Genomic DNA, 12,863 nt, shown 5'->3' with positions numbered 1-12,863 from the left:
GGGATTTCAGTTAAACACTGAAATTGCTGTCCTTTCCCCATCCAAACCCAAATCCTGCTTGCTTCCTGCTCACAATAAACCCAACCTGTTTACTGCTCACAGGAAGCAGACTGGACTGAGTGCAGGACTGGAAACAATCAATCTGATTAATTCACCAGCTGCAAAGCCATTAAGAGAGTTGGTATTTCTTTCAAACTTGTTTTATACTAGTAGCTAGTCTCCCACTCCTTCCTCCTGGGCGTTGCATGGCTGGCCTCTTCCTGCGCTCCTCCTTCTTCTCCTTGGCTCTCTCTGGACTGGCTCAGGTTTTTCCCTCTTCATCTCCTCTCCAACTGCCAGACTTTGTTCTTCCCTTCTACTGTCTGGCTGACTACTTGACCGTCCCTATCATCTCTAAATCCTCACTGTCTGGATATATCTCATTTTTTAGACAAATCTATTCCATCAAAACAAGGCATACATAAATACCTCTGGTGACTGAGAAGAAGGTTTATCCATTGCTAAAAAGGGAGCTACTTTGCCTACAGGTATCCACTTTATCCACCTGTGGATTTTGAGTTTTTTGAGGCTACTATCTGCTACATTTTGACCACGAAAGATCATGTATAAGTGCTACATAGCATCAACATTTGAGATCAACTTTTGTGTGTATTTCTGTGCAGAGACCAAGTCAGAAACATTCAATTTTATTTTAAATCACATCTGTGACTAAGTTTCATGTGAAGCAATACTTACAAAAACTGCTTGTCCTTCAAGTTGACCCTGGGAAAAAGCAAATAGGACTTGTTAAGAACTAAAATAATAAAAAGTGATGGCAAAAGCAGAATAAATAATGGGTGAGAGAATTAAAACAAGACCAATGCTGCAGCACATAGCAGTCTGTGTGGCTGTTAATCATCTGCATGAGTACTGGGATACAGACTTTCCTCTCCCAGTGATTAAGAAGTACTGCTGCTAGGATTAAGATAAAAAACCCAGTGGTGTTTGATCTTTCTTGGCAGTACTAACAAAAATAGTTTTTAAGAAACAAAAAAGGCGAGAAAGGAATACAGAGATAAAGATAAGAAGGGAGAAAATAATGCATGAATAAAGAAATGCTATATTATGACACCAATATTGTTTTATTCCCCGTGATCCCAGAATCCTGCAGAAGTCAGAACTGACAAACAGAGTGATGGAAACCTGCAGGAAATCTGAGCATCCTACTCACTCACACTTCCAGTGACTAAGTGGGGCAGAAAAAGGGAAGGAGGAAAGATAAGGGAAAAATAAAAAAAAAAAAAAAAAAACCAAAAAAAAAACCAAAAACAAGACCAAAGGAGATATAAAAGAAAAAACATAACTTTAAAAACAATGAAGAGCAATGAGGAAAAAGTAGTCCTTTCAAGAACAAAATAAACACCAGCAGCTGGGGGAATCTTCTAGAATATGAACTTGCAGAACTGCAACTAAAGCAGCCATATTTCAGAAGGCCACAGCCTCACACAGAAGCAAAAACATTCTGTATTAACTCACACAGCTGTGTCAGACACTGCAATATACATACAGTGATAGTGCAGCTCTCCCTCATATACTCATGCAATTCCACTCCTTCCATGTGTGAAAATGCATGCATTTGAAATTAAAAGCTCTATTTTAGTAATTTTACTGACAAAGGCCAGTACTGAGAGCAATTTCCAATAGTTTTACATGATAAAACAGTAAGACAAGAAGGAGAAAAAGTGCATCACTCAAACACAAAAACATTACCCAGAGCAGATCTGGGGCTTGGATCCTCACCATATTTTGTCACTAGACAAAACTACAAGGAGACAGTTGCAAGTTTCCACTTGCATGTTCTGCTCCAGTGTTCTGATTGTTGTTGAAAATAAATACTCACCATGCTAATCATATCCAGACTCAGGGGAACATCATGTGAGAGCTGTTTAACTGCTTTGTCACCTTCAACTTCTGAGTAAAAGACCTTGGGAAGAAGATATAGTCAAACTTGTTACGGCAATAACTCAGTATTTCAGAATAACTTAAGAATGAGTGCACTATTGCATCATTGTCACACTGAGGACAGAATTTGAGCCCATGATCCCCCGCCTTTTCAAATGCAGGAAAAGCTGAAGTCCTTTAATATTCCTTACATATTTGCTAGAAGTTGTCAGTGTGACCAAAGTACACCATCACACAGTGTATACACTTACCTAATATGAAACACAGTTGTAGGGCTTGTAGCATAGGCCTGAGCTGTTTCATTGTGCATCATTTGTCTGTCATTACCATGAACAGCTAAAGAGTTGTAGGACTAGTCTGCACTATACAGACACCTTACTTCGTGTAAGAAAGATGTTGACATTCCATGATTATGACATTACAAAAATTGCTGAATCATAAAATGTCTCTCAGTGTCTGCTGCCATGTACTGGAGACTAATGAGACAGACAATCTGCTTTGCTGTGCACATAAACCCAGAGGTGCCAGAGGGTCAAGATACTACACTGAAGACATTTTGGGTAGAGCATTGTTGATGCTGCTTGTCATTGGTTTTATGATCATGCTGCACACACCAGCTCAAGGCTTAAAAAAACAAGTGGAGCTCAGATGCTTGATCTGTATGCATGAAGAGTGACCACTGTTTACAACTTAGGCCACTTACTCCCTGCACCTCTGTTTTCAAAGAGAAAGGTGGACCCAGTTATACAGAGCCCACCTGAGGCAGTTCAGGACCGCAGCAAGTGCTTTTTGGAGTTTTAGACTAGTTCATACCACTTTCATAACAATAAAATTACTTTTGCAGCTTGGCTGCACTGGTGTCATTTACAAGGCTGTGGGATAAAGGAGCATGTGTACCAGAAATACCTATTGCAGAGATTTTTTCTCTTAATGTACATTAATAACTAAGGTACTCCATAGTATTCTGCTTCCCACCTTTTTACATAAAATTGAATTTGGGGTATTTTATTCTTGGAAATTTCCAATCTATCCATAGAAAATGCTAATGAGAAAAACTGCTATTAGTTTTTTGTTGTTTTTGAAGGGGAAAGCAACATATTTTAGTCAACACCTCAAACCTTTGGTGCTAATTTCCGACTGATTCACTTCCATTTTGGGACTGAGTTTCATTGCCATGGAATACATGTTAAAACAATACCTAATAAAAATGAATGAACAACATGATATTGCTCATAGCTTTTCTTCTTGCACACTAAAATACAGTAACCAGTTTAGCCTAGCCATTCTTTGCCCTATAGGCAGAAGGTAACATGGCAGAGGCTTGATGGGGGTCAGAGATTTCCTAATAAAATTGCTGAGTATAACAGGAAAATCATTCAGCTTCTTTAACAGAAACTGACTTCTGAGGTAGGGTGAAATAAAACAAAAGCCCTTTTGATATTTATGGCTGCAGGTGGGTTCCCAGGGATTCTAGGCAGTACAGTACCTATCCAGGAAGAGATTCCATGAAACACTCCTTCCCTTGTACCTGTTGCAAGTCTGGGAAGCTTTAGAGGCTCAGTTTGAAAACATATCACTGCTAAAGTAATCCTCAGGTTGGAAGTAAGAATCAAAGGATTTGCATGGTTCTCACTTGCACAGTGCAATATCAGCCTGCTCTGCTCTACTTTACTGTTTTATCAGAGAGCACAGAGACCCTTGCAGGAAAACCACAACAGAAAAGCAATCTACATCCACTGCAGGCCCTTGACATCCAACCCAAATTCCCATCATAGCCTGCTTCTAAAACATGAGCTGCTTATTTTTTTAAGGTTACAGCTCAGTCTGCTCAAGCTCACTGTCCCCTGGCCACTTTCTGGGCAGTGACACTGTGAGAAGGGGCTGTCCTGCTGGTTTCAGTGTGTGCAGCCTGAGGCCAGGCAGCAGCACGGAGCATCACTTACCATGTACCCTGTGATGGTGCTCGCGTGCTGCTTTGGCATCTTCCACTGCACGCTGAACGCTGTGCAGTTCAGTGAATCCAGCCGAATGTCCAGAGGAGGCCCCAGCCTCTCTGCTAAAAACAAAATGGCATTGTATATATAAGGAGCCATAGGACAGAACATAAAGAGCCATAGGACAAAACCCCTCTCCTTTAGCTGTCTGGCAGGTATGTCTTTGAAGAATAGGCCTGTGCTGCCCTCACTACAAACTATCAAACACACCCCACTACTCAGATTTGACTTGGGTCCCCCTTTTACCTCTCCACTTCTGACTTACAAGGTAGCAGTGGAACACCAGGAGAGGGGTTGCAAAGGGGGACATCTCCTCTTCTTAGTGGGCGAGATGCTGCTTAGCTTAGGAGCACCCAGTGCTTCAAGCAATGCCATTGAACAGCTCATAGGCTTTTAAATATATTCCTGAAATGCTGGATTCTACCCAGGACCCAAAGACAGGGACATTCACACATTCATACTGCTTGTACAGTACAGCTGTGGCACAGATTCAGACTCCTGGGAATGTCTCCCAGAAATGGTCTGGAAGACAGTACCTCTCACACACCACATCTGTAAGTCAGTATGGACATCTCTGGGGAAGGAAGGTGTGGAAAAGAGCCAAACCATGCCGTTCCCTGGGGCCTTGCCCATTTTCTTCATTAGCATGGACTTAGTCCCATGGATTCCTGCTTGGTCCAGGGACTCGGAACACAGCATGTGTTACCTCCTATGCGCACCTTCTGCCCTGCACTCAGCAGTAGCTGGAACTACACACCACTTGCTACCTAAAGGAGTGGCAGGGATGAGCAGCCAGGGCTGGTGTATCAGTGTACACTTAAGAAACATTTCACATTCAGAAATCAGCTTTCTAATCTTCACAACACCCAATAAGGCAGATTAGCATTTCAGCTGCATTAGTAATAAGGAAGAAAGAATACCCGCCTGAACATTTACTCTTAACATATTCATAGCATCCTTGTGTTGCTTTCTGGAGAAGATCTATGAGACAAATTTGCTGGAAGGCATAGTTGCTGAAATAACAAATTTTCTAATCTGAATGCACTATAGGCCAGTAACACTATTTATTCAAAGTATTTGGTGAATAATTTGGAACAACAAATAAATTTGAACAAAATGCAATCCATTTGTAGACTATCTGCAAGCAGAGAGACAACATCTGTTTAATAAGGAGCCAAATAATGAATTATTCACTTAGCCCTAGAAAACACTACTATCTCCAGGTTGCAGATGATGAAAGAGACACAGAGAGCCAAAAAGTGACCTGAGTTATACTGGCCTATAAATTGTCACTGTGGAGTAAATACAAAGCTCTGGACTATGCCAGGGAAAACAAGAGCAAGGAGCCAGAGAGGCCCATATTTTTAACCTCCTTGTTTAGTTCTCCCTAGAAGTTAAGGAATTCCCCTAACACAACAGGGTTATGGCTGGATGCTTGCTTGGGAACCAGTCATAAGCACCATCAGTCCTAGCACTGTCTTTGCAAGCAGCTTCAGGTGATGGCCAGCGCTCAGCACACCACTGCATCCTGCCCTGAGACAGAGCCGTGCGACAGGCAGGCACATGACACTCACACTGCAGGAGACCTGCTGCCTCATGCCCAAACCAGGAGCCAAGAGGAAAAAGAAAGCCAGTGGCAGTTGTGATCCATGCACGGAGTTATTTCCTGGGGAGGCTAGAGGGCGAGGCAGAGAGGAGTATCTCATGCAGCATGCCAGTCCCAGAGTCCTCTGCTGTCACCACTCCTGGCCTGACAGCTCAGTGATATGCATCTGGGGACTCAGAGTCACTTCTGGTTGTCAGAATTTCTCACAACCTGGCATAAAGTAAAAACAGTCCATTTCTGGGCTGAACTTTCCCTCTGCAGCCATGGCAAAGTGATGGCAGGATCTGACACAAGCATTGTTTATGGCACTGAGCTGCAGGAAATGTCATGGCTTTTGAACAACCATATCAAAGTGATTTGTCAGCTGACCACAACTGCTGCAGCACATATCACTGCTCTACTGACAAGCCATTTTGAGATAAATCTGAGCTTAATGTACTTTGCATGATTTTACAGAGCATCATGTATTATGCACACTAAACACAGATACTGAAACTGGTCTGAACATTTATGTCTTTATGTCAAGCGTCATGTTTAGACTATTAAAAATAATAAAAAGTTTTCAAGGGTAAATCTCTTAGGGTATTTGTAGTTTCTCCTACAACTGGGGTCAGAAATACCTCTTCTCAAAACTCATCATGAAATCTTTGCTAATATGGTAGCACCAGGCACAAACTGAGCCTCCTCCCCTCTGCACCCTGTGGATTGGGAATCTGCAGACGAGTGAGACATATCCACTCCTTGTACATGCTCTGAAGATCTGTCTAAGTGATGATCCCCCTGCCAGTGTCCTCTGCAGTTAGGTCAGTGAATACCTAAGAAGGCATGGAGATTTGTTCTGATCATAAGGAACAAGGAGCCAATTAATATAAACAATAAAATTAAACATGTTTTGTACAAACACACAGTCATTCTCCTTTCTGGCCCATCAGGCATAGAAAGTTCAATTCTGTCCAAAATGCTTTTATAGTAATGGAAGCAATTACTCCAGCACCATGCAAAGAAGCCATTAATCAAGGGGGAGCACTCTCACACATATTATGACTATACATTGTGAAAGTATATCAAACACAAGAACTTAATGAGCATTTAGCCTCATTAGATAAACAATGTTGAGCTGACAATGTTGTGTTTACTTTTCTGCTTACAGCTTCTTTCCTTCCCGTTTATATGCCTTTGGCTCTGTACTTCTAAAAATATGCAAAAACCACCAAACCAGTAAAAAAGTCACCAAACAAGCTCTCCAAGTAAGCTGAAGAATACATAAGAAGTCTCCCTGAGGTGCAGTAAATTTTGCCATTTCAAAATAATAACCATTATTTAAATTTCTGCTTCACAAAAGCAAATAAAATTAAAAATTTTGAAAATGCTTATGCCTTCAATACAAGTGTCACTTCCATTGTGGCTCTCACTGCTACATACAACAGCCTCTGCCCACAGGCTACCATCAGGGTGGCCACAAGCTAAATGTGTGCCTCATGGGAATGGTCCCCAACCTGGGTCCATCACTGGTGTTATCCTTCACTGCAATGAAGAGATGAAATTCTTTGCTGTGAGAGTGGTGAGGCACTGTCACAGGTTGACCAGAGAGGTTGTGGATGCCCCAACCTTGGCAATGCTCATGACCAGGTTAGATAAGACCTTGAGCAACTCAGTCCAGTCAGAGGTGTCCCTATGGCAAGGGGATTTGGATTAGATGGTCTTTAAGGTCCCTTAAATCCCTTAACATTCTACCATTCTATGATTATACGTAGCCTTGTCTCTAGGTGCTACTTGCCATCACTGAATCCACCCTCTGCTCCCAGGCCAATCATGTGCAGGGCCCAGGAGCAGCCACTTCATCTGGATCCTTTCCTCCAGCTACTGCAAAAAACTGCTTATGCAGGAAACCCTTCCTTCCTTCTAGTACTGGACTGAAAGCTAAATCTTGCTACAGTGATGAACAGTTGTGAGAAAAAACCTCAACTTCAAATGAAATAAATTTCTAATGTTCATAGGCTTCACATTTGAAGCACACTGGATAAATTAGCTCATCCCTATTAGTATGTACTACTACTACTACTATTTTAGAGCAGATTTCAAAACTGATTCAAATTTTAACTCAGATTAAAATGCTAGTGATTGAAAACAGTTCTAATCTTAAATACTGATGAATGGAATATCTCAAAGGATTTTCGTTAGAAAATTTTCTTTTATAATTTTAATCATATTTTGAATTTAATCTTTTCCTTTTAGATGTTGTTACTATATCAAGGCATACAGGTAGTAACAGGTACTTGCATATCCTGAAACAGCATGCAAATTCACTGATACAATCCACATGCAATAATAAAGTAATACATTTAAGGGAAAATATATGGTTAATTTCATCTTTATAGGTTTGTAGTTTAGAAAATCAAAATCTTTATACTACATTTTCTGTACTACTCTTAACAAGAGAGCATAAGCCAATGAAAGGAGATAAGCATTTCACTGTTTTACTCCTAAACCTCTGTGGGTAACAGCCTAAGAGGTACTGACTGAAGGGCTCCTTATTTTCAAGTTTGATGTGTCTCCTATTTGTGTCCCATGAAACAAGTGAAACTTGTTGATGAAACGCCAGCTGTCACTAATAACATGTCACAATGTAAGAAAAGAGGAATTAAAAAAGCTCAAGAAAAACAATTCAAACTAATTCTAAATTTAAGTTTTCAGAAAAAAAAACCACTTTCCAGAAATACCTCTGAATTTCTTCTGTTTGAAACATTGTGTTCACCACTTCACAAAAAAAACTTCCCTATAAATTTTATTAAAATAGCATTTTATCATTGTAATAGCTGTTTTTGAGGGAAAAAAGCTTGCCTGCTCCAAGAGCTGAAACAAAGTGTAGAACAGTTCATTCACTCTCTTACTAAAATATTGGTGAAGTTCTTATTTATTAAGCAATAAACAGTGATAAGGTCTTTTGCTTCCCTTATTTTACAGACTGAAAGTTATGCAAATACCACAGTGGAAGGAAGGCAATATGACAAACTGAAAAGGTCAGGAAATTCTAAATTAAAAAAATATGCCATCTTTAAATTCCTTTGAAGCCATTTCCAGCTCCCACTGCCCAGCAGCAGTACGTACGTAAGAGAGCAAGAATTTTGCAGCCACAACAACTACAAAGGACAAGGACTCAAAACTGGAAAATCTCAGCCATCCTGTCCTGGTTCTGCATCCAGAGCAACAACATCCACACACTGAAAATCTTAATAGTTGTTTCTCTGAATGAATCACCAGCACTGCATCAGATCTTGCAGCACAGATGGCAGGTAACATGGCCCTAGAGAAGCACAATGTTTTTTGATTCAAACCAGAGTGCACAAATCTTTGGAGATACTAACCTGACCTTCATTAGTCCTTTTAAAATACCAAAAGAAACCACAATGAAAAAAATTTCTCAACATTTTAATAAATAACAGGCTTGAACTCGTGTTATTTTGCTGATGTTTATATAGCATCTGTTATCTGCCCCAGGGACAACTGAGGTGACAGTCACTGGGATTTTTATAGCCCAGCAAAGGGCTCAGAACTTAAGCTACAGTGCAACACCACGAATCCCATTAAGAACGAAGAGGCACAATGTCACTGGTGGCTTTGTTGTGGCTTTTCCTGCTGTACCTTGGCCCTCAGATCACTGAACAGGAAGGCAGCAAGGGGAAGTTCTCTCCTTACACTCCTTCCTGGAGCAAGGTTCTGCTCCCAGGAAGGCTCCAGCTGCAGCAAAGGGAAGGAGAGAGGAGATGAGCCATGCAGAGTGCAACAGTGACTTCAGGACTGAAAAGGAAAAGCAGTAACTGTTTATTTAAAAAAAAAATTTGGAGAGCTATATATAAAAGTTTCTGGCTATGGATGGTTATGCCCTGGATACACTTTTGAAGAATTCCTTGTGCTGAAGGTTATAGAAAGCAGGGGACATCATATCTCTGACCAAAGGTCTAGTTTGTATCTGTCTTGCCCTAGTCAAAATGAGCACATCAGGCAATCTGTAGGCAACTGCTACAGGTTTGTGTTTTTAATAATTATTGCTCAGAGGCCAGTTTGATTAGCAAAAGTGTATACCTTGTACTTGCACCTTAATAACTTGGAGAAATATTTCACCTAATAGAAGCATTTTCCACTTCCAGAGGAAATGGAGTATAAGTGCCTGTAAAAACCCCCACCAAGACACTCCACTTGAAAAACTTACACTGCATTTCTGGAAGTCTGAGTCAAAATCTGAAGCTTACTCCTCTAAAACCAGGCTTGTGCTTTGCCCATTGAAGGGTCAGTGCTGGGGCACGGCTATCCTAGTTCCTGATATCTCTGCAGCACCTTGGCCTGGCAGAGGAAATTGGTAACCAGGTTCCTGTTCTTGGAGAAGGGATGGGACGGCACTGAGGCTCACTTCTCCCTTCTCCAGCCTACAAGTTGCTTGAATGAAAAGCTCCACATTTTTTCTGGCTTAGGATTTCCCATCTGGGCTCCAGACTGCCTTGGCCCTGTGGATGTGTCCAGTGACTGGCAGGCTGCAGCCAGTCCTGCCTGCTGCCAGCACACTGCCTGCCCTGCCATGGCCTGTCTTCTCATCAGCTGCTTCAGCAGTTTTCAAATAACTTTGATAAAACGTGTCTAAGAGATTTAACTGAAGTGCCAGAAGGTAGCTGACATCAAGCAACCTTATGTCACCCTTCTGTGTAATAGACTTTTGTAATTTGTGCGATAGGCTGCTTAGGAATCAGCATGCCAGTAGCATATCCTGGCATCTTCTCCCACCTCTTCTGTCTCACGGGTTATGCATCCAAGGTGGTAGCAAGCACAAATACTGGAGGAGCTTCATAAACCACAGCATTTTGAAAAGTAAAAAGGCCAGTGAAATTGTAAAAATACCAAATAAATAACTTGAAAATTTATTATCCTGTCAATTAATGTCACTTGTTTTTCAGGTGTTTGCTGTCCAAATCTTATTAACTCAATGGAACACATGGCAAAATTGTTCATGACAGTTGAAAAGTGTTCTCCTTGATGTACCTTAATTGGTTCACTTTATCTACTACACATTTCTTTTTTGCTGAAACCCAGAACAAAAGAGCTCTTGAAGAAACATCTTACTTGGTACAAGAAAATAATTAAAGGGAAGCTTCCTGAATAGTGGTCATATAGAAAAAAAATACAATCAGACAATTACACATGCATTACAAACACATATGTAAAAATATTAAAGTGTAAAGAGGACAAAGCTGACCACGTGACAGGCAACAAATATGCTGGGGGAGGATGTGACATGCAGCATTTGAGTTCCCAGAGTCCTTCCAAGTCCTGAGTGACTGTTTTGAAGCTCATTATTCATGGATACAAATGATTTGGTCCTGCTCCAGAAAGAATCACAAAAATCAGCATGTGGGTTTATTATCCCTGAGGTTCTGGCACAGGCCTCACAGAGTTAAACAACACGAAGTGTAGCAACCTCCCACCAAACACTCTATATTGATCACAAAGCCAGATAACACTCATTTCTCTGTAGAAAGCAGAGTAGTTGGTCCAGTTGGTGCTTTTAGTCCATGACAAGGTGGAGGAGGAGAGCTCAAAGGAAGCTAAACCAGCAAGGTGAAACACATGTTTTCAGGAGATCCTCATGACACTCTGCAAAATCACAGAGGGAATGACGCTGGAAGGCACATTTGGAGATCACCTAGTCCAAACCCCTGCTCAGAGCAGGCTCAGCTGCACCAACACTTTGCATAAAGAGGTTTGAGTATCTCCAAGGACAGAGACTCCACAATCTCAGACTAAATTCTCAGTCACCCTCACAGTAAAAAGGTATTTGCTCACTTTAAGGGGAATAATCTGCTTTCCCTTTGTGTCCATTACCTTCAACCCTGTCACACGACACCACTGAGAAAAGCCTAGCTCCATCTTCATTACTCCCTCATCATTTATATACACTTGTATGATTCCCACAAGAATTTTACTTCTGAAAAAAATCTGGCATCTTCTCAAGGAGCAGGAAATTCTTCCCCAGATCAGTTCCTTCCAGCGTCTACAGTTTGATAGGTTTTGTTCATAGTTTGGCTTCTTTTTTCCTAAAATGATATGCTAGTTGAAATGTTTCATGCATAAAAGCAATTAACTTGAGTGAAATACTGTATAATTTTTGCCCTTAGGATTTTTTATCAAAAGATTTTTGAGCACAGAAACACAAAGCCAGTCTTGATTTAAAACTTTGTATTAAATGGTGCAACAATACCTCTGGCAGAGCAGAAAGATCAGAATGATTTGATCTGTATTTGAAAGAAGTATGATCAACATTCACAGGATGTTCATTTCCCATCATTTTAGAAAGACAATTTTGCAAGTTCCAAATGTACATAGGTATGATATATATCATCATTTTCATAGATACCAGCAATTTTAACCTACTTTTAAAATTGAGAGAGGTGTTAAGAGTAATCTGTCTTGGGATTCTTCCAGCTTCAGAGATCTTTCTGTGCAAATAACACTGGACTGACTATCTTCTATGGATGTGGGGAAACTCAGAACCACTCAGTGTCTTCGCAGAAGAACTCTTCTTGACGCGACTGCTATCTGCACTGTTATATAAAATGTGTTTATTAGCTGTAAGATTAACATATATAAGGGGAAAGACACCCTACCACTACTTGGGGATACACTCAGAAAGCCATCTTCAGCTCTGTACACCTCCATACGGCTTAGATTTCCTAGCTTTAAAAAATTATCCAGGATAACTTTGGCAATGCTTGAGTAAGACATCTTTTTAAGAAAAGAAAGCCAATGCATTTTGGCTATCCACCTACAGGGATCCAACCCAAGAGAAGAAAGGGTTTCTTCCATGACCACATAGCTGTCCTCTCCCTTTTGAACAAATGGTTACCTTTATCAATATTGTCTGGATTCCTTTTTTCATTGGAGGCCAGTATCCTGAGGGACTTTCCTCAACAGTAGTCTTTACTCCTGGGTGTAGCTACCTTATGTTCAAGGGAAGAACTGGCCTGAACTTGGTGCATTTCACACTATATGCCTCTCACCTGCAGTGTTTCATGGATCATCACACAGTGTATCATTATCTAGGTTTGAGTTAGGCACCTGGTTGTGTGAAAGCTTTCCCCCTAAGCCTTCAATTTTCAGTGGCTTATGCCCTCCTGAAGCAGTTACTTTCAAATATGAATTCTGGTGTGCTTGTTCTCAGCTCAGTGGCTCTGAGAAGTCTGAAAAAGTAATGTTGATATTTTGCTGTGGTTTGGATGGTCACATTATACAAAATAACTAATCTGGTTGCCTGTTCAGATGTGTAAGCATCTTCA

At 40.8% G+C, this 12,863-nt stretch overlaps 1 protein-coding gene across 3 annotated transcripts in view; it reads right to left on the bottom strand.

Annotated features, from left to right (window-relative positions):
• The window catches only part of EGFLAM (EGF like, fibronectin type III and laminin G domains), a 73,115-nt gene that overhangs the window by 54,644 nt on the left and 5,608 nt on the right, over positions 1 to 12,863 (bottom strand). For 2 of the 3 annotated variants that reach the window (XM_085568132.1, XM_021552052.4), the window contains exons 2-4: positions 3,885 to 3,997; positions 1,880 to 1,963; positions 736 to 762 (exon numbers count right to left, since the gene is read on the bottom strand). In XM_085568132.1, the coding sequence (XP_085424258.1) occupies positions 736 to 762; positions 1,880 to 1,963; positions 3,885 to 3,997 (224 nt within the window). The remainder of the gene's footprint in view (positions 1 to 735; positions 763 to 1,879; positions 1,964 to 3,884; positions 3,998 to 12,863) is intronic. The other variant, XM_085568131.1, reaches the window with a different exon arrangement.

Source organism: Lonchura striata, chromosome Z (assembly GCF_050655825.1).
Source record: "Lonchura striata isolate lonStrDom1 chromosome Z, ASM5065582v1, whole genome shotgun sequence".
In the NCBI taxonomy this organism is placed as follows: Eukaryota; Metazoa; Chordata; class Aves; order Passeriformes; family Estrildidae; genus Lonchura; species Lonchura striata.
This window is presented reverse-complemented; position numbering and strand designations above follow the sequence as displayed.